The sequence below is a fragment of the Gopherus flavomarginatus genome, chromosome 3 (assembly GCF_025201925.1).
Source record: "Gopherus flavomarginatus isolate rGopFla2 chromosome 3, rGopFla2.mat.asm, whole genome shotgun sequence".
NCBI lineage: Eukaryota > Metazoa > Chordata > Testudines > Testudinidae > Gopherus > Gopherus flavomarginatus.
This window is the reverse complement of record NC_066619.1, coordinates 98,099,306-98,121,837: the sequence shown is the minus strand read 5'-3', so window position 1 is coordinate 98,121,837 and position 22,532 is coordinate 98,099,306. Positions and strand designations below refer to the sequence as shown.

The 22,532-nt window shown below is 41.6% G+C and overlaps 1 protein-coding gene across 2 annotated transcripts in view; it reads left to right on the top strand.

Moving 5' to 3' along the window:
- CEMIP2 (cell migration inducing hyaluronidase 2) overlaps positions 1 to 22,532 on the top strand; it is an 85,121-nt gene that overhangs the window by 31,272 nt on the left and 31,317 nt on the right. For both annotated transcript variants that reach the window (XM_050944120.1, XM_050944119.1), the window contains exons 2-6: positions 2,134 to 2,476; positions 10,164 to 10,304; positions 12,355 to 12,916; positions 16,089 to 16,258; positions 19,914 to 20,102. In XM_050944120.1, the coding sequence (XP_050800077.1) occupies positions 2,146 to 2,476; positions 10,164 to 10,304; positions 12,355 to 12,916; positions 16,089 to 16,258; positions 19,914 to 20,102 (1,393 nt within the window). In that variant the 5' untranslated portion in view covers positions 2,134 to 2,145. The remainder of the gene's footprint in view (positions 1 to 2,133; positions 2,477 to 10,163; positions 10,305 to 12,354; positions 12,917 to 16,088; positions 16,259 to 19,913; positions 20,103 to 22,532) is intronic.

The following is a 22,532-nucleotide window of genomic DNA, read 5'->3' as shown; positions in this document are numbered from 1 at the left end:
CCCTGTCCCAGCCCTGAGCTGCCCCAATCCCCTGTCCCAGCCCTGAGCCACCCAAAACCCAGAGCCCCCTCCTGCACTCCAAAACCCTGATCCCCGGCCACACTCCAAAGCCTGAACCCCCAGCCCAGAGCACTGACCCTCTCCTGCACCCCAGCTCAGAGCCCCCTACCACACCCTGAGCCCCTCATTCCCAGCCCCATCCTGCATCCCTCACCCCAACACTCTGCCTGAGCCCCTCCGAAACCCCTCATCCCCAGCTCTGTTGGGTTCAGGACATGAACAATTTTCTTCAACTGAGTCACCAGAAAAAAAGTTTGAAAACTACTGTACTAGAGGATATCTTTGTTTGACCCAGTTTGCAATAGGTGCTGTCTTTTTTGTAAAGAAGGCTGAGGTTTCAGAGTAATTTGACTTTAAGACTACATGCTGATTATTCTTAGGTAAAATCTGAATCAGTATTTTATTTAGGAGTCTAGTAGTTGAGTTTAGTTTAAAATGCACATATGGTGAGAGAACCATTTCTCAAATGCTCATGAAACATTAGACAGTAAATCTAGGGGTGGGGATTAGGTAGATGAGTTTGGGAAACAACTATGAAAAAATAAAAGGAAGAATGTTGAAAAGTCCATTTTGCCACAAGGAGCAGGTGCAAGGAACATTGGGATAGTCTCTAGAGGATTTGTGCTCTGCCTTCTGCTGTTCCTTCTCTAGCTAGTGTTTCAGTGCTTTTAGCTTTCATTATGTGTATAGGAGATGCATTGTCTTCTGTAAAAGGGTAATCTAGCCTGTTCGGTAACAGCCTTTCACATGCTGCAAAATCTGATACTTCACAGTTTGAGGGTGAGAAACAAAAAGTTCCCTGCTATTTCTCAGAATAAGATTACCATTGTAATTTCTCTCCTTCATCAATGTGCCTGACATTTTAGAATATGTGCTTTAGGACTCCTTTGTTAGTGAAGGAGAATAAAGGGTCTTTGTCTCGTTAGTGGTAGGCTCCTACTTCTATCATTCATCAGTATGTGTTAGTTAACAGCACCTATAGTCTTTAGTAGATCAAGCTTCACATATATTCAATTTATTCAGCTTTCTCAAATATCCCACTACTGGCAATTTTAGTGGGATACATGCTGACTTTCAGAACACTGCTTGCAATAAATATTAGACAAAAATTGAAATATAGTGCAAGTTATGTGTCTTTTAAAGCAAACCATAAATTTAAGATTTGTCAGCTCTGAACAACTGGCAAGAATGACGTGGGTCTGGGAACCATATTTTTAATGGGTCTTTGTCACTGGCTCCCTCCGAGAGAGGGTTACGAGCAACTGGAACAAAAATTCTGCTCTATGTTGGGTGATAAGTGCAAGGGTCTGGAGAGGTCATGTAGCTCCCAGACTTTGTGTCACAACCCACGCAGCTTGGCAAAGAGAAGTATCATGAGACCTTGCTGAACAGGATGCAGGTGATCTGCTTATAAAGCCATTCCGGACACACCTTTCCTAACAACAAAGTCGTGCTGTAAGTAAAAATTACTGCATGCAGATCATCTATGCTTGTCCTGATTATACATGTTACCATAACTGCATCTAAGGAAGGGGAGGATGGGTGTAAATAAACTGTCTGAGATTAGTACATGTTAAATGAAAAAGGAGGCTTTTTGGTGATTTAAAATATGAAGTGAAGGGAGTTCATGTTTCACTTATTGAAGGGAGAACAATGAAGAGTTGATTCAGTTTCTGCATACTGTAGAAATACATTTAGGCATTCTCTGCATAACTATTGTGGGGATTGTGCTGACATAGCTGTCTTACTATTTTTAACCAGTCACTTCTTAATCACAAAATTATACACAAAAACATTTAATTAAAAATTTAGTGGGGATCAGCAATTATGGTGTTGAAATGTTGAGAAATTGTCAGTGATTAGATTCCCTGTAGCAAATTTTTTCTTGTTAAAGTTTTATTTCATTTAGGCACTAATATTTTGAACTGTTGTTGTAGTAGCCAGAATTTGCCATAACATATTGGTACAGTATAGTGATAGCAGAGAGATACACATATAGTCACGTAACACACACGACCTAAACTATCTGATTGTTTTTCATATATTCATTCATTTATTTTTTCCCCCTTTCAGTGACCTTATAACATGCAAGCCATTGATCCTAGGGGGAATTCCCCTGCTTTCCTTCAGCCTCAGAATGGGAGCAGTCATCGATCATCTGGCTATGTTCCAGGGAGAATTGTTCCTCTTCGTCCACCCCCACTTCCAAAGAGCCAAACTTCAGCCAAATTTACATCTGCAGGACAAGAAGCTCATGCAACATTTGCCCTCTCGCCAGAGGAGCAGCGCCGTCAAGCAGAAACCAGCAGAAAGAAAAGACACAAAAATACTCTCATTTGCTTTGGCATTTCTAGCTTTTCATTTTTTATTGCACTGGCAGTTATCTTGGGAATATCTTCAAAATATGCACCAAATGGTAAGTTGTTGTGTAAATGAATTATTACAAGTTAAACTGCTTATGAATATAGTTTAACAAGCAAGGTCTAAAACCAGACAATTTATAAGAAGAGCTAAAGGTATCCATGAAAAGTATATGGCCCTTAGGGCGAAGGACAATAAGAAGAAAACTTTTAATTAACTGGGAACAAAAGAAATCTTAGTGGTGCTATAGATCTGTTACTAGCTAGGGATGATAAAATTGTCAGCAGTGATGTAGAAGAGACAGAAATGTTCAGATATTTCTGTTCTGTATTTGGGGAGAGGCTGGATGCTTTCATAGGTCAGCAATAATATTTTCTATTCCAACCATAACTAGGAAGGATGTTACACAGCACATAATAAAATTAAACATTTTTGAATCTCAGTACCAGGTGACCTGCAGTCAAGAGTTTTAAAAGAATTGACAAATGAGCTCTTTGAACCATTGATGTTGGTTTTTTCTCAAATTCCAAAATATGTTAAAGTTCCAGAGGAATGGAAAAAAGCTAATACACCAGTATTTTAAAAAAGATAAACAGGATGGCCTGGTTAACTGTCCTGTAGTTAAACTTGATATTAATTTCATGCAAAATCTTGGAATGGCTAATAGGGGATGCAGTTAGTAAAGAATTAAAGGATGATAGCATAATTAATGAGGATATGTTTGGTTTTATTGGAAAATGGGTATTGTCAAAGCAATTGATGAAATTAAAGTTTTGTTGGTAAAGGTAACTTGTAATATATTTGGACTTTTGAAAGGCATTTGACTTTACTGCAGGACATTCTAATTTAAAAAAAATTAGCACTGTACAAAAATTGATGACTGATTACGATTACTTTTTGAAATCAAACCTCCATCTAGTGGTGGTATTTCTGATGTGGTTCCACAGAGATCAGTTCTTGACCCAGTGCTATTCAGTATCTTTCTTCAGTGATATAGAAGAAAATAAAAATTGGGGTGGTAAATGTCAGGTCAGTTGTACAGTGTGACCTTGATCACTTGGTGTTAAACTGGACTCATTTGAACAACATGTGCTTTAAAACAGCCAAATGCAAGTGTGACTATGGTGCCTGGAGGGGCCACACTGAGAGTGCCACATTCCGGGCTAACTACAAGGCATAGGGCAGACAATCCACCACACTGGTGGTTTATTCTATAATTAGATTTCCCCAAGCCAGTAACCAAACCATTTCTGTATTACCACACTGATTACTAAGAAGTCAAGCTACAGCCTCCTTTAAACAATCTACCCTTTGTCTCCCATCCAGACAGCCAAGTCTAATATAGCAAGAGATTACTAAAAACCTGATTCATCATATTTAAGGTTCTGCCAATCCCCAGGGACCGGACATGTTGCCTACTAGGTCAATGAATATTTCAGATCTCACCCAAATGCACACTTACAGCCAATTCTTATTAACTAAACCTAAGATCTATTCTTCAAAAGAAAGAAGAGAATTGCTATGGTTAAAAGATCAATATACATACACATATGAGTAAAGTTCTCAGGTTAGTTTCATAGCAGAGATGGGAAGGCTGCTGATTTGTAAGAGTCCTTCTGGAATCAATTTAAAAGGTTATAGTCCAATTAGCAGTCCCTGTGCTGAGTCTGTTCAAAATCTTCCATGAGAATTCCAGAGTTAATCCAGAGTAGACCTGGAGACCTCAGTTTTGTGGGCTTAGACTTTCCCTGTCAAAGTTTAAGCAGATAGGAGATTAAAAAGGATCAGGCATAAAGCTTTCTTTATAGTTGCAGCTAGCCATCAATCACAGCAGGACCCTTCTTGGATGAAGAATAGGTAATGTGTACTGTTGCTTTGAAGCTAATCTCTGTTTCCTATGCATACACAGGTAACCGTTAGGTAGTTTACTAAGTGGAATTTACAAGTTTCAAAGAGAAATTAGGACAATAATATTATTACACCATATGTCCCCTCTAAATGATAATATCCCTTTTTTGATCTCTGAATCAATAGAATTCCGTAATGAAGCATTATGAGACAGGAACAGAATTTTAGCATCTACAAGCTAATTAGATCACATTGTTAAACTTCTAACAAGATATAGGTAAACATAGACAAATATAATTAGCATTTACCCTTTGATTCTCTAACAATATTAAGTAAATGTATTAAAGTTTCTAGTCAACTTAACATGGCTTTGATAACTACCTGCAGGGAATGGCCAGGGACTCTTTATCATTTCAGTACCTCCTGTGGAGTTGTTATGGGTCATACGCCAGTTGACGAGTGTGTCCATGTCACAGCAAGGTCATATATGTGAGAACAACAAAAGTCAACCACTCTTACAGGGTGTGGGACTGTCTCATGGAAAGTAGTGACCATGAAAAGAACTTAGAGATAGTCAGCTGAATGTGAGCTCCCAGTGCAGTGCTGCGGGATCCTTGGATGTGTAAATAGGGGGCTATTGAGTGAGAGTCGGGAGATGGTATTCCCATTGTAATTCAGTTCTGGTGTCAACCCTTCAAAAAAAGATATTGGAAAGGGTTCAAAAGGAGCCGCAAGAATTATTCAAATTCTAGGAGAATCTGCCTTACAGTGAAAAATTTAAGAGGCTCAATCTAGTTAGTTTATCCAAGAGAAGGTTAGGAGGAGGTGACTTGAGAAGTGTTTTAAAATCTAGATTGGGAGACTTTGTAAAGTGGAGGTTCTAAAAAGCAATGGATTTGTTGAAGAATTCACTAGGTAAATTTATTTGGGTTGGGTTATACAGATTAGGTCAGATTAGATTATCATAATGATCTCTTCTTGCCTTAAAATCTGTAAAATTGTGAAGTTTAGTGTCCTTTTGTGTCATGACTGTTTCAAGATGACACTTATTTGATTTGTAGCCATTCCTTCATCAGACTTTTGAACTGGGTTGAATTTTGCACCCTAAATAGAGTTGTACCTGATCAGTACTTGGCAGACTTCCAAGGAAAGGCAAGGTGTTGTAGGAAGAGGTGTTGATTCAGTAGGTGGCACTATTCTCTGAGTTCTACTTTAATCAGTTCATTAATATCGTAGTGAGCACTAGATTCCTTGAGGTCCAGTCGTCTTTTGATGAGACCTAAACCAGGTCCTGACTACTTGCATTATTAGAGATCTCATTGCTCCCTTTACAAGAGCAGAAGTATTAATCCTGGAATTTAGGTCATTTCCAATACAGCTAGTTACATTCTGCCTGCCTAAATTTATTCTGTGTGTCTTAAAATAAATGACACATTGACTGGAATTTTCCAAGTATCTATCTAAAGGAAATACTTATGCTTACACCCCGTTTAAAAAAAACAAAAAACAAAAACATTCTGTCATGTGGAATCATGCTGAAATCTGCATCCCTTCCTCCTCCTCATAGTTTTTCAGCAAGATTGGAATCTTTATATCCACAGCAAAGACTTGTGTCTACCACTTGAGCTAATGGAGTAACTGCTAGAAGTAGTAGGCAGGTATCCTCTATGAATATTAGAAGTGAGATGAGATGCCCATTTTGTCAATAGTTTTCACACCTCTTTAATAGAGAAACAGTGAGACTTGGGAACCCTGAGTTGAATTCCAAGTTTTGGGGGTGAGGGCAGTGTGGTGTAGTGGTTAGACCCTTCCCCTCTAGCATGTCCCACCATGAGCTTGTCCCTTGCTGTCCTATCCTCCCAGCTTGTCCCTCTCTGCTTTTGCCCTCCTCCTTGCTCCTCTCACTCTATGTTCTAGTCAGGCTGTTATAATACAGCAAAGGAGACCAGTGAGAGCACAAGGAGAGACAATCTCCCTGCTCTCGGTACCACTGTCTCATGTTACAAGTGATCCTTGGCTTCAATGGTGAGCAAATGTAGAGAAATACTGCTTGGCACTTGCAGCCCTGGGCTGCATCATGCTGAGGGTAGACATAATCTTCAGAGAATTTAGCTGCCAGACTCTTGTAAGCCTCTACTGAGCATATGAAAGTGGTGACTTTTGCAGAGGCGTATACTCCTAAATTTGAGAGATTTTTGTGGGGACAATGAAAGGTTTCTATGTGACCACAGTGGTGACACCCCTGCCTACTCTGCCCTCTGCCAAATTTTAAGTTATTGCTCCGAAGCTTCTCAGTTAAAGAGTTATAAGGTTTGGTTTTGTGTTTGTTTTTTAACATTTGAAAAACAGCATATTTTTTTCTCCTGAACTTGTTCTCAGAAACAGTTGAATTGCTTTTGCTGAAACTTAAAATCAAGCAACCACCGAGCCTGGAAAATTTTCAGCCTGAATGGTTAGTTTGGCATAGTTAGCTGCTGAAGTTGCAAATAATTGAAAACAGGAATATATACTGAAAAGTGTATCTGTGTAAAACTTAGCTGATAATTTTGGAGGGTGATATATTGTGCAGTATTAAATGCTGGGTGCTTCATTGTGGTCCCTTGTCCTGAATGTCAAGGAAGATTTTCAATGCACTTCCAGCTGTGAAAAATGTCTTAATTTTCTTCATCGCAATCATCAGAGAACAGATGCATATTCTGTGTTTCAAAAGCATATTTATTTTAGAGGAACTTAATTTTGTGCCTGTGATGTTCACATCTCCTTTGTCACCATCTAATTAATTGGAGATTCTAAAACGTTCTATTTTAGAATTGCTCTCTCATCTCCCTCTTTCCTATATCTGCACTGGAGTTACAGTCCTTAGCATTGCACTTTATAGATCTTTTCATAGAATTTATAGTAAATTTACTATCTCATTAGATCATTTTATAACATTTCCCTTTGGTGCCCCTGGCAGTGTGTTTTCCCTACAGTTTTCTACAGCCCAATTCTGAAATAATGGGGCTTCCGTTTCCTTTGGAGATTAATCAACAGTCTAGCAGATATTACTATTAAGGAAATGCTTCCTGCTATTTAGCTCAAATTCATTTGTTGAGTTTTATATCATCACTACTTTGGACCACCCTAAAAACTCTCTCCTGCCCTGATGTTTCCTTCCTTTGTTTTCTTGTAGAGTTTATATTATCCCTTAGGCTTCTTCTGGACATGTATTTACATATTTAATTGTGTTACTCTTTTTCTCAGTCAAATCTTGGCTCCTGTGAAAAGGATTGATATGAATTCACAGTGTAGAAAAGGATTGAAGTGAAAGTATGGTGTTAAATAAGTTACAAAATATAAATCAGAAATACTAATGATCACAGTAAAGATGAGATGAATAGATACTACTTCATTACAGAGTGGCTGTCCCACTTCCTTAGATGGTGTGTTTATAATTGTCTATTCTTACATGCCCGTTTATTTTCTGAAAATAAATTCCCTTTTGATTGTCTCTGAAGGTGAAGTGAGAAGGCTACGTGGATTAATTCCATTAACATGGAACCATCCAACCATTGTTCCAACACTGGGTGCTGGCCTGTTAGGCCATGTCTACATCTAAAGTTTTGCAGCGCTGGTTGTTACAGCTGTATTAGTACAGCTGTATAGGGCCAGCGCTGCAGAGTGGCCACACTTACAGCAACCAGCGCTGCAAGTGGTGTTAGATGTGGCCACACTGCAGCGCTGTTGGGCGGCTTCAAGGGGGGTTCCGGGAACGCGAGAGCAAACCGGGAAAGGAGACCCGCTTCGCCGCGGTTTGCTCTCTCGTTCCCGGAGCCACCCAGCAAACCGCAGGGAAGGAGACCTGCTTGCTCTGGGCTCTGGGAACGAGAGAGCAAACCGGGAAAGGAGACCCGCTTCGCCGCGGTTTGCTCTCGCGTTCCCGGAGCCACCCAGCAAACCGCAGGGAAGGAGACCTGCTTGCTCTGGGCTCTGGGAACGAGAGAGCAAACCGGGAAAGGAGACCCGCTTCGCCGCGGTTTGCTCTCGCGTTCCCGGAGCCACCCAGCAAACCGCAGGGAAGGAGACCTGCTTGCTCTGGGCTCCGGGAACGAGAGAGCAAACCGGGAAAGGAGACCCGCTTCGCCGCGGTTTGCTCTCGCGTTCCCGGAGCCACCCAGCAAACCGCAGGGAAGGAGACCTGCTTGCTCTGGGCTCTGGGAACGAGAGAGCAAACCGGGAAAGGAGACCCGCTTCGCCGCGGTTTGCTCTCGCGTTCCCGGAGCCACCCAGCAAACCGCAGGGAAGGAGACCTGCTTGCTCTGGGCTCTGGGAACGAGAGAGCAAACCGGGAAAGGAGACCCGCTTCGCCGCGGTTTGCTCTCTCGTTCCCGGAGCCACCCAGCAAACCGCAGGGAAGGAGACCTGCTTGCTCTGGGCTCTGGGAACGAGAGAGCAAACCGGGAAAGGAGACCCGCTTCGCCGCGGTTTGCTCTCGCGTTCCCGGAGCCACCCAGCAAACCGCAGGGAAGGAGACCTGCTTGCTCGGGGCTCCGGGAACGAGAGAGCAAACCGGGAAAGGAGACCCGCTTCGCCGCGGTTTGCTCTCGCGTTCCCGGAGCCACCCAGCAAACCGCAGGGAAGGAGACCTGCTTGCTCTGGGCTCTGGGAACGAGAGAGCAAACCGGGAAAGGAGACCCGCTTCGCCGCGGTTTGCTCTCGCGTTCCCGGAGCCACCCAGCAAACCGCAGGGAAGGAGACCTGCTTGCTCTGGGCTCCGGGAACGAGAGAGCAAACCGGGAAAGGAGACCCGCTTCGCCGCGGTTTGCTCTCTCGTTCCCGGAGCCACCCAGCAAACCGCAGGGAAGGAGACCTGCTTGCTCTGGGCTCCGGGAACGAGAGAGCAAACCGGGAAAGGAGACCCGCTTCGCCGCGGTTTGCTCTCTCGTTCCCGGAGCCACCCAGCAAACCGCAGGGAAGGAGACCTGCTTGCTCTGGGCTCCGGGAACGAGAGAGCAAACCGGGAAAGGAGACCAGCTTGATTACCAGAGGCTTCCTCCTTCCACGGAGGTCAAGAAAAGCGCTGGTAAGTGTCTACATTGGATTACCAGCGCTGGATCACCAGCGCTGGATCCTCTACACCCGAGACAAAACGGGAGTACGGCCAGCGCTGCAAACAGGGAGTTGCAGCGCTGGTGGTGCCCTGCAGATGTGTACACCTTCAAAGTTGCAGCGCTGTAACTCCCTCACCAGCGCTGCAACTTTCTGATGTAGACAAGCCCTTAGTCTTGGCATCTATTGTGTTTGCCCTCTTGCCCCCAATATCTCCCTTTTCCAGATGCTTTAGAGAGTGTGTCTCCAATCTCTGTCTCCCCACCCCCGTACTATGAAGAGGCCAGTCTCTACTGCTGCAGTAGGCAGCTATTTTAACAATCTTAACCCAAATTGTTGAGAGAAGAGAATTCTAGGTTTTTGTAACTTTAGCTGACAGCATACAGGTCACCTTGGTATCTAAATGATTGGTGCCCTTTTGGCAGGAGCATTTTGTAATGCGCGCTAAATGGCTCAGTTTAAGAACAAGAATACATTCTTTCTGCTAAAGCTTAGTCAGCCTTCACATATCCTGTCACTGTTTTTGCTGCATAACTTTGAACCGTGATGCAACTAACTGCAGTATCTTCTGTGGTAAATTTAGGAAAACAGAAAGAAACAAGGTCATCCATTATTTCTGATCCCATTCCATCTAATTTGAAAAAGAAATATCATATGCCATATACCCACTTGTTCCTAACGAATGAAACCTTCTTGTTGCTGTAGAGGGAGGACAACCCCTGACTTGTGTTTTTCGACTTTATATGGCAATGTCTTTTTTCTTAATGTGTTTGTGGTGGTGTTTTTAATTGAGTTGGTTATTGCAGAGAATTGTCCAGATCAGAACCCTCGTCTTCAGAATTGGAACCCTGGACAAGATACTGGAAAGAGAGTTATCATCAAAAAGGGGGATTTGTTTCGTCTGAATATGGATGCTACAGTGCACTCTATAGTCATACAGGATGGAGGTGTGTAATGGCAAAACAAGCCACATGCTTCAATCAACTGTTATGTCCCATTTTTAACATGTTTCTGATTTATGTCCAAAGCACGTTAGACAGGTGTAGGTGCGTGTGACAGTGCTGGGTGAGGAGGGAAGTTGGCATATGCAAACAAACATATACTTCCCTTTCCCCATTCAGGTGTTATCAAAACACTTGCTCTTCTTCATTAGTAATGTGTGCAGAAACCCTGCAATGAAATGTGAGAACATTATTTGCGTTTCATTTGAAATATTTAGTGAAAAAAATTGAAAATTAGCATTTGTACTTTTAAAAAATGGGGTTCTTTTACTCTGATGGTTCTGTTCTTTTAGGAAAGTTCAGAATTGAACATCATTCCAACAAATACTTTTGCATTGAAAATGTACACTTTTAAAATCTTGGATTGTTTCAGTATGAAAATGACCATTTTGAGTTGTGAAATTGTCTAGTGCTAAATGACTAACATTTTTGCACAAAATGACATAAAACTTACTTCTCTTTTGCATCTCTACTGGTAACATGCTTAGGCTCTGTAGCGTATCTCGGTGTGTTAAGAATAATATGTTGTGATGTTTTGGGGACTAAACAGATCAGTCAGAGGTTCTGTCACTGCCTGTCTTGTAAATTTCGGGGGACTTTGTGCTGTGCAGCTTAAGTTCCGTTCCCTGACACCCAGTAGCCAGCTCACAAACAAAAGGTCTCACCAGCCTAGTTACTCTTTACAAGGTGACACCAACAGCTCTTCCAGTCCCGAATTTTCCCAAATACCTGTTCCTCAAATTCTTAATTACTGGACACTCAGGCTGTTTCCCTGTGGCTCGTCACCCTTGAAGGCCTGAAACTGTTCTCTGCTTCCCTAGGCATATGCACTCCACACAGTTTGCACAGCAGCAACCTGCCTGGGATAAAACAAATGCAGATTCAAAGATGAATTAGTAGGGGAAGGCAGACATACACAAGTCACATGGAAAATCAACATAAAGAGGCAACCTCCAGGCTTTTGCACATTCATATTAAAGATAAAATCCCTTTTCTAACAAGTTACCCATTGCCTTAAAGCAATTCTCCCTCACCACCAAAAGCTATTCCCCCTTGAGTCTGTCCCCCAAATTCTGGATTAAAAAACCCTCAATTCAAAGCCTTCTTTTTAAAAGGCTGCTTTAATCCCCTACTCCTCCGCCCATGGTGGTGACTCGTGGCTAATCAGTGTGGGGAGCCAGGATGTTCTTTTCAGTTTCGAATTGTCTCACTGTCTTTCCCTTAACCCTAATGGTCCATCATTGTCTTTTCCTGGGCTGGACAATGGATAGTTTCTTGATGCCAAGTTTTGTATAAACAACAGCCTTGGGAGATGCCCCTCCCTGCTCGACTACTCACTGCCCTGCTGAGAGATAGCTGAAGTGCACCACAGACTGAGCACAGTTTTCTACATACACAAATATGTAAATTCATACCCACAGCCTGTGTACATTACAAGCTTTCATAAGACCTTACCTGATGTATTTTTTATAGTACAATAATACAGTACGCAGTCAGTTTGTTTAACTGTTCATTGCTGGGGTTTAAGCCTTCTCTTTGCCCCTTGGGATGTCTGGACCCTGGTTGTCACACATACACCACATGCAGGCTGCCCACAGCAGGCAATATGCCTGTATGGTGTTGTCGAAAACAAGGAGGAGTCTCGTGGCACTTTAAAGACTAACAGATTATTTGGGCATAAGCTTTCATAAGTAAAAAACCACTTCTTCAGAACAGATTAGCAGTTATACTTAATAAAACTATAAACCGCTTGTCAGAATGTCGTTATAGTAGAAGTTACAATTCTGTTCCAGTTAGATTTTAACATATGACTTCCTATAAAACCCATTTCCCTTTCCTAAATCCATTTAGAAACCAAAATGATTTAACTTCCACTAATGTTTAGGGTTTTTTTTTTTTTTTTTTTTATTGCAAGGTTTGGCTTACACTTTTTTTTTTTAAAGCAAAATCTGTTTCTTTAAAACATAGCTTAATACTGAAATATTATTTCCTATAGGATTGCTTGTCTTTGGTGATGATAAAGATGGATCCAGAAATATCACTTTGAAAACTCGCTTTATCCTGATAAAGGATGGTGGAGCGCTTCATATTGGAGCACAGAACTGTCGCTATAAATCCAAAGCAACTATAATCTTGTATGGCAAATCAGATGAAGGTGATCATGTGCCAACATTTGGCAAAAAGTTTATTGGTGTTGGCTCTGATGGAACACTGGAATTGCATGGGACTCAGAAGTTATCATGGACTTTGCTGTCCAAGACTGTGTATTCCTCAGGGCTGGCCTCTGGTTCTTATGCATTTGAAAGGAATTTTTCCCGAGGGCTAAATGTGAGAGTGATTGACCAGGACACAGCACAAGTTTTGGTTGTTGATAAGTTTGATACCCATGAATATCAAAACGAAAGCAGGAGACTTCAGGATATTTTAAAAGGTCAGGATCCTGGCCGCATTGTTGCTATTGCTGTGGGAGATTCAGCTGCTAAAAATCTCCTGGACGAAACCAGATTCACTATTCAAAACCTTCTGGGAAGTAAGCTTGTCAAAGGATTGAGTTACAGGTAAATTAATTTTGTTTTCACTTCAAATCCGCTTAGTCCCACTAGATGTAGATAATCCTGTGAACAGGGATTTGTGAAACCTTAAAGTATGCTATTTTTTCACAATCTAACACTATTCACTCTAGGTCTGTCCTCCAAAGCTCTGCACACTGGTACAGTATGCAAATAAATGTCTTATTTACAGATAATCCTTTGCAGAAGTATTGAGGAGGATTAGTTAGTACATTATTTAACAGTGTAAAGGCCTATAAGTGCTTATTATAACACTTATAGCTGTGTATATGTAGTGAATTTTAACACGTACTCTAGTGTACCAATCTTAACTTTTTTTTTAATATAATTGTATGACTAGTGCATGTTTTCAGAATTTGTCTTTCTTTTAAGTGCACAAATCAAAAGCAGGTGTTGGCATCTGATGCATGTTACTAACACCTCTGGGATAAAAAGTGACAAATTAGAAACCAAATTCGAAAAAGGGATCCTAATCAGACCAAACAAACTTAACTTCCTCCCTGCCTCACAGAAAAGAGAGTAAAAAATGATACAGACAGCTGCTGCATTCTTCTGTTGTCAGCACTTTTTTTTTTCCTCTGGCAATTAATAAGAAACCAATATTTTGACACAGCATCTGCTTGGCATCTCAAACTTCTTCTTCATAATGTGATCTCTACAGATCACAATCTCATTCCTGGCCACTTGGTAGTGGAACCTGTTTGAAAGTGTGTTGTAGCCTATTAGGGAGTGTGCATTCGAAAGCCAAGGATATAAAATCTTCGAGTCTCCAGCTGTGTCTGTTCCTCTTTTTGTGATAGCTTGAGTGGAACCTAATCTCCAGCTTGCATTGGGGTTTGTTAGAATAATAAATTATTGTTAAAATATTTATCTAATAGTAAGTCAATAGTATGTCTTTGGTTTTGTGTCTTTGTGCCCCCCTCCCTCCCACCGTCACGTCTCCATATTCAGACTTGGGCTATTATGCTCCCTCTGCTTCAGCAGTTCAGGAAAAATGTCAGGGTTCCAACTTCTTGTCTTGACAAAATACCATTTAGTGTTTGTTGTCCTAGAAATATCCTTGTGACTTGGGTGCCTTTTAAAGGGCTTTCCTGCAAGAAAGAATCTTCTGAACCTCAGAGAAGGATCTAGTCACCTGGGACTGGGAGGCTTTCCTAAGTCTGGATTCTAGCTTCAGAAGTTTTTATAGGATCAACAAATGTGGGGGCGGTAGAGCATACCATAATATGCACCAGTCCCCTGGATACAGTAGAAATTCAGTCAAAGGTTGGTTGTGCCCTTGTGTAGACAAACACCTGGGATCCTACATCTCTTCTTGTGAGCATGAAGTGATTGGAGAAGGACCCCTCGGATTCAGGGTGCCCAGATCTGTCCCATGACCTGAGGTGTGCAGAAGGGGGGAGGGTTGTACCTCCTCTTTTGCCTCAGCATTTGTTCATCTGAAACTGAGAAATTCCCTACCTCATGTGCGGGGAGGGAGCAGGAGGTTTCCCCCCATTCCTCCCCTTCTTGATTCCTGGCCGCTTTCACAGGTAGGCTGAGACTCCCTTCTTCCTAATAAAATTCTGTTTCCCATTGTCCCAGTGGCAGAAGACAGTGACAGTCCATGTCTCTTCTGCTGGCACTCACAAGTAATAGTCACTCATGTCTCATGTCAGTTTAAAAAAAAAAAAAAAAAAGCAAAGTTAAGATGACTTCACTCCCACTCAAAATGAGATCTTCAGTCTGACAGTATCTCTTTGAATGTTCTTTCTGTTAAATGCTTATTTTGACTTGGATAGTGAGGCTATAGAAAGACATGTTCAGTGTAACATTCTTTGCATCATTGTGATTAGACTAGAATACAGCAGTTATGGGATTTAATCTGTAAAAATACTTATTTTAAAAAAAAAAAAGTGTATGCTTATGAATAAACTAGTGTCTGGGTTGAAGGTTTTAATTTTGCCTTTCATTGTGAATGATTGGCCATCCAGTAAGCTGACTGGCTGGCACAGATTCTGTTTGGTAGAATAGGATATTTTATTTTTATCAGAATTTGATTTTTAATCACCTAATCAGTAGTACTAGGAATAAGGATTGCTGACTTAGTGATGTGACCATGCTTGATTTGAGTCTCAGAGCTACAATAGGATTTTTTTGTCTCAAACCGATGATTGAGAGTGCTAACTATGCAAGTAATAAAAATAGCATGGAACAGTGAATGCTTACTAAAATGTTATCCCTTTTTAATAGGTTTTGCTATGTACAACATCATACTCCAATTTCAATAGCTTGCAATACTCTTTAAAAAAAATTACTGGAAAATTTGATTCAGGTGGCTGTGATTGGAGTATGTAGGGGTGTAGTAAGGAAGAGAGGAATCTCAAAATAATTGTGCTTATAAATTCCAATAAGTCAAACCCCAGTTTTGATTAAAGGGCAGAACACATGAAGAAAGGCAGGGGTTAACGATGAAGGAAAGCACATTTATGTGAGAGGATATGTAGTGAAAGTGGCGAAGTAGAGCATAGAAATCTGGGCTTCTGTTTCAGTCTCCTGTTTGACTCATTGTGGTCTTGGACAAGTCATTTAGGGGGTGTCAGTGTAAAGTGTATGTACTGTATATGTATACATTTAGCTAAAAACTTCCCCCTGTTAATACTGCAAGTTCAGTTTCAATAGTGGATTTGGCACTATATAGACAGGTCTCCAGGCTGATTAGAGCAGGTTTCTCTGAAAGCCTTAACTGCTATACTCTAGCACTACCATAGTGGGAAACTTTAGCAAGTATTCTTTAGTGTAGACAAGGTCTGAATCTCTCTGTACTTTGTTTTATGCACAAAATAACACTTGTTACATGATCTTGTGGTTTGTAAAATACTTTGAGGACACTGGGCAAAGTATTAACAATATTTTCTGAAATCTGGAATCCTAAAAAAAATAAAGAAAGAAGAGAAGAAGGCCGGAGGAAGTAGAAATGAGTGTTGAGCACTTTCCAGCCTGCATATGGGAACAACCAAATATTTTCAACCATTATCTCTTACGTAAGGAGGTCCCGTTCTTCTATTGCATTATGGGATTATATTTTTAAAGAAGCAAAAGAATAAATGTTTGTTGTATACAGTGTCTATTTGCAAAGAATTTAATTTAAGTGGATTTTGTGGTTTGTTTTTTTTTGCAGGCAAGCCTGGGCTTTAGTTGGTGTTATAGGTGGTGGAAATTCCTCCTGTAATGAATCTGTGAGAGACTATGAAAATCATAGCACTGGGGGAAAAGCTCTTGCTCAAAGAGAATTTTTCACAATGGATGGTCAGAAGTTTTCTGTGAGAGCTTTTAGTGAATGGAATGAAGGTAGGAAAGTTTATTTGTGTTTCTTTTTTTCCTAAAATCTTCATAGGCAAAATTGTTTTAAAAAAACAATTTGTATCGATTATTTTCTAGAAGAGTTTTTATTAATGCAAGCTAACTTCCTAATTACTGCAATTATTTTTCTCTGTTTGCCATTAATGTTGCCTAACTTTCGGATGAAATACAAATCGAAATACAGGGGAGTGTATCAAAAATGAAAACTTTAAAATGTAAATCTCCTTCTCTGCTTCAGTGCTGTGGGCATCCAACATACCATCAAGGGGACACGGAAAACTGTATCCTGAATACTTAAATTTAAAAAACTTAGTTATACAAGCATCCTGGAGAAGTACTAAAACCTAAAGTCACCTACTGGAGGCTGGAGATCTGACAGGCTTGTGGGTTTTTATACACCTCTGCCCCAATATGACGCGGTCCTTGGGAGACAAAAAAATCTCACCGCATTATAAGTGTGACCGCGTTATATCAAACTTGCTTTGGCCCCCCACGTTGCTTGTTCCCTGACCACTCCCTCCAGAGACTCCCATCCCCAATCACCCCCAGGACCCCCCCCACCCAACCCCCCCGTCCCATGACAGCTCCGACTCTTATCCCCCCACACACCCTGACAGGCACTCATAGGCAGCGGCGGGAAGTGGAGCAGCCCAGCCCCAGCCCACTCCACTCTGCCACCTCCCAGCCGTGGCACTCTGTTTCCCGCTGCCGATGAGTGCAGGGAGGTTGAGGAAAGGATGCCCCCCCCCCATACTCACCTGCGGCAGGAAGCGGAGTGCTGCAGTTGGAAGCTGGCGGGCTGGGGCCGGGCTGCTCTGCTTCTGCCGCTGTTGGTGAGTGTGGGGGGGATCCCGTCCCCCAAGCCTCCTCCCGTGAGCGACACGGCTGGGGCTGGGGCGAGGGAAGCAAAGTGGGCTGCTCCCAGCCCCCCGCTAATCCCCTGGGCCAGTCTGGGACCTTGGGGTCACCAAAGGTGCCCTCTCACAGCCCCTGCCCCCCAGACCCCGGTGGGAGGAGCCCCTGACCGCCCCCGAGACCCTCTGCCCCTTATCGAACCCCTCAGCCCCAACCTGGCCCAGCACCCTTACCACAGTGCTCAGAGCAGCGTGTCAGAGCTTTACCACCTTGTATGCAAACCCACCTTATATCGAGGTAGAAGTGTATGTCTTTTCCATGTTTGCCTTTTTAGTTTCTTTTCTTTAGTCTTATTAGAATATTGTGTTAATTATTGTTGTTGCTTGTGATGATTCTTAAGCATGGCTGATTTTTATTTTTCACAAAAGGGTCTCTGATTAGTTGGATTATTCTGACATGCATACTTCTCACAGTCTGTTGGTCTGTAGTAGTCAGTATCTGAACACACAAGAATATTTTTGGTGGTGTTGAATCCTTAACTGCTTTTCTTATTCTTAGTTCCATGGCCTTGGTGCTGATTAGAAAAAGGAAATTGCTTCTGATGTCAAATTGCTTGGCAATAAATGTTGTCGGTACTAGAAGTTCACTTTCATCTTTTATGATGCTAACGCTCAATCTTATTATTTCTTTTAGAAAACAAAAATGGTTGCAGGCCACTGAGTCTGGTGGCTGTTTGCAGCCTAGTTTGATCAGGAAAATCTGCACCAAGGCCTGTGACCTTGTACTTTGTGAGGACATTGTAGGATCCCCAATAAATGTATGGCTCTGCCTTGATGTAGCATCTTTGTCATGGGTAGTAAAGGCCTTTATGTTCACCACAAAGCCAAGGAATACACCTCTACCCCAATATAATGTGACTCGATGTAACACGAATTCAGATATAACGTGGTAAAGCAGCGCTCCGGGGGAGTAGGCCTGCACACTCCAGTGGATCAAAGCAATTTCGATATAATGTGGTTTCACCTATAACATGGTAAGATTTTTTTGGCTCTGGAGGACAGCGTTATATCAAGTTAGAGGTGTATCTGTCTCTGAGTATCTCTACACTGCCCACATTACATCGTGGCCGCGGCAGCTGGGGGAGAGCTCTCCAGCGATTTAAAAAATAACCACGTCGAACAAGGGGATAGTTGACTCCTGGTGATAAAGCACTGTCTGTATCCGTGCTAAAACTTTTGTCGCTCGAGGGGGAGTCTTTTCACACCCCCAAATGACTAAAGTTTTTTTGCTGAAAGTGGCAGTGTAGACACAGCCTAAGTCTCTATACTGGAGCTCTGATAGATTTTCAGATTTACAAAGCTCTCTTCTTAATCAGTGGTTCAGTACAGTCACATTTGTCTGCTTGCAGTTTGGTCTTTAGTCCAAGAATATTATTCTTATACATATCTTTTTTAAAGACCAATTATCAGACTGAAGGGATATCCATGTAGATAAGGTCTACTGGACTTAAGAGATAGATATGCTTGGGGGATTTAGTTTTTCAAGGTCAGGGATACCCTAACTGGTTATGTTAGTGTTATGATGCTGTTCTTCAGCTGATTATCCAGGATGTATGCCATGAAAGGTCTGTCTCCCAATAAGCTTTTGTTGTTTGTTCATCCCTTGTTATTGTCCGAGTCTGCATTCCTCTGGGATCCTCCCTACTCCAGTTCCATAAATATATGGAACTGTTAATTTCCTAAGAATGATTTCTCTTAAATTGTCCAAGAAGTTATGGAGCTCCAGACTCTCTCCTTGTCTGGTAATATTTTGGGGGTCATTAAACTCCCACTTCACCACACTTTTTTTCTCTTCCAGAGTCCTGCTTCCTACTTTTAAAGATCACCTCCCTGCCAGGCAGTTCACTTCCCTGGCAGCTTCCAGAAAACTAGTTTAGTTTCTAGCATCATACATTTGGGAACAACTGAATTCACTTATCACTTTCAAAGTGAAGGAGTTTCATATCTTTTTCAGTCTAAGAAGATCTAAATTTAAAAATACCGGTAGTTCTTTTTATGATGATTTCCCTCACTGTGAGGACTACTATGTATCTTTTATTCTTTTTGAGATTATACTCTTATGGGTTATGGGCACGGTATGAGAAGGGAATTAACTGTTTGCTTTCATAATGACCAAAATATTGGTTCTGAATTGCTTAAAGTCTCTCTGAAAAGTGACTATGGAAAAATGGCACCATCTGTTGAATATGTATATTGAGTTGTATCTACCCACTTCAGTGACAAGTATGTTTTGGCTTTTTTATTTGTTAGCCATACTGGCTCTGTACTGCTAAGTGAGGTAGAGCTGTATTCTATTCCTGCACATGTATCGACAGAATTGATTTGAGTCCCTGCCTCTGTGCAAACTCAGTGAAGGGTGTGTAGTTGCACAAGTGTCACCTGGCTTGCTAAGTCTTTCTTCTGGTGGTGGTGCATAAGGAAAGTGCCCAGCTTTGTTCTCCAATCCCAGGTTGTACGCGTAAGTTTTTCTGCCTTTCAGCCTATCATTTCTCCTGGTAAAATGAGATCATTGCATCTGAATCAGATTCACCAAACATGAAGCCCTCGAGGCCATTTTACATAATCCCTTTTTAGAGCATTATCATACTAGAAGGCTTCTTACATTTTGGAAAATGTTTGTTAAATATCTGAGTTCCTAATTAGTTAAAATAATGAAGTATTTGTAAAGTAGATGACATTTGAAGTTATAGCTTTATATATTGCAGCATACATCATTTTTCCTTTTTTAGGTGTCCCACGTTCAGGTTTTCAGGTAGAGGCTATAGATGGAGTGATACTACATCTGTTGGAGGATGTTAGTAAGTGGGAGCCTGAAGACCAGATTGTAGTTGCCAGCACCGACTATTCAATGTACCAAGCAGAGGAATTCACTCTCCTTCCCTGTCCAGAGTGTAGCAGATATCAGGTCAAAATCAAAGGTAGGAGACTGATGAAAATGTAAGGTATGTAGAATGTGACTGTAATATGTACTAATTAGGATAATGCCCTGAAATGGCCTCTTATATTGGGAACAGTAAACTCTTCCTAGTGACAGGCTCAGACCATTCATCCATCTCTCCCTCCTCTCCCAGACTTTCCCCGGCTATATGCGAGGAATACATTGCATTCTTTTAGTATACAGTTGTCCTGATTATGTGACAATGTTAACTTCACACCCAGGAACACTGCAGTTTGCCTCTTTTCCTTTTTCCTCTTATTTTTTCTCAGTGGATATTTCAAACAATCTGGTCCTAAAAATAACTTATCACCTTCCTCCTTTCTCATTTGGTTCTGTCTCCCCACCTTTGCTCCCTGAATTGTTGTGATTTTCAATTCCTTTGCTTCTAGTGCCTTTGTTAGCTCTTTAAATGTGCCATGATATATCCTTATTCTCTCTCTCTCTCTCTCTCCCCCTCCCTTTTTTTTTAAACTAAAATCTTCCTTTGACCCTGATTTTTCTTTGTAAATCTTTTCTTTTTCAGCAAAATGTTTATGCAAGTAACTCATATCTCAGATCTCTTCTCATGCAGTGGATCTCTGACTGTTTGCAAATTTGTCTTCGTTCTGGGCATAACACTGAAATGTCTTGCCTACATGTAGTTGACCATTTCCTTTTTTATTGCCTACGACTCCATTCTGTTTGACTTCACTGCAGTGCAGAGATGACTTGTGCCTGCTGATAGTGTGGGGTGGGGGAGGGCACAATTTAAAGTGCCCTCCCCAACAGTTTGCATGATGCCCCTGCCTACAGGTCCTCCCTCTCTTACTCTCAGCAGCCCCTCCCTGCAGTTCCCAGCTGGGTGCTGCTGCTTCTCCCCACAGCAACAGTACAGCTCCCAGTTTGCCAGCTCAAGCTGTTGCCATCCAGGGCAGGGGCACTGCTGCACAATGTGATCAAGCAGGGCTAGCAAACTCTGGCAAAAATTGGGCAGAGGGAACGTGGACCCCACCCCCCCATTTTGCCTCTGCAGCCCACTCCATCCTCTGAGACTGCTGTATGAGCATCTCTGGTTTTCTTATGCCTCTGTGCTCCCTCTTCAAGCCAAAACTTTTCCTCTGTGGAGGGGAGTGCAAGTCTCAAATCTTGAACTTTCATTCTCTTCATCTCATGGCTTTACCCTTAGCTATCATTTTTAACATTGATCAACTCGCCATATAATCTGACACCTAGGGATACCTGTGTCTGTCCTGTTGGCCTCCCAGATTTATGACTTTGCTTTGGACAATATGACACCTTCAAACACAACTCTTATCTCCTCTCTTTCTATTTTAGACTCTGAACTCTTATTTGTTTCTACTGCTTGTAATCATAATATCATCCTTACTTCCTGAACTTTCCTCTTTTTCCTCTGATTGCAACTCTGTTTCTTACTGCCTCTGTGCCTCCAGTGAAACGTGTTGTTGTTGCAATCATATCTTCTCATCTTGACTATAAGAACTTAATTCTCTAGTCTGAGTCCTAGCCTCCAGTCTCCAGCATCTGTGGAATGCTGCTCCTCATTTGCTCTTGTGTATGGAAGAAGTACAACCAAATTGTTCCCCTCCTGAACAGGTCTGTCTTCCTATTTGTTCTGGATCCAATTTCCTCTTTCTTGTTCTGAAAATGTCTTTCCAGTGTTGGTGAAAAAGTGTACTGTCTTGCCATTTGGGACAGCATTTTTGTATCTCCTCTCCTTACTGAATTGCCATATGTTTTTCACGTCATCCAAAATGTATTCCTTTTCTGTCCCCCTCTTTTTTTCCCCCCACTTTGAAGCTATTCTTTAACTCAAAATTTGGGATACAGTGTGTAATTCACTATATGAAATCATGTTGTATCTCAGTCACCTTCTAAACTTAGTATTTATAAATACTTTTCACCTTGGAAAACGTACCTTTTAGTCCATGTATGATTCATGCTAGAATTGGTCTTACAGAGCTTGTCAATAACCTTTTGTACAGGACTTATACTAGGGAGTCAAGTACAATGTGCACATCTTCTGAAAGGAAGAGTAATTTGGAGCTTTAAATTAGCACTTTCATAAAAATGGTAAATTGGCCTATCTTACTACTTTTCAGCATTAACTGGAGTGCTCTTTTCTAGTAGTTTGAAATCAAGTAAGGCAGACAGTAAAGGGAAAATTTATTATGCCCCACAGCCACTTACTTTTTTTTTTTTTTTAAGTCATGCAAAACTTGTCAAGCCAAATTCTCTCCTCAGTTGGGGGCGGGGGAGGGAGTATGATTCCATTATGCCTTGAATAGGCCTTTCCTTACCTGCTATTTATATCTTGTACAAACCTGAAAAAGTGAAACAATTTGATAGTTTAGTTTGCCACCAAAAGGAAAATTTTAGTATTTCCCTTCCTTAAATTTTGGTAGCCCATGTA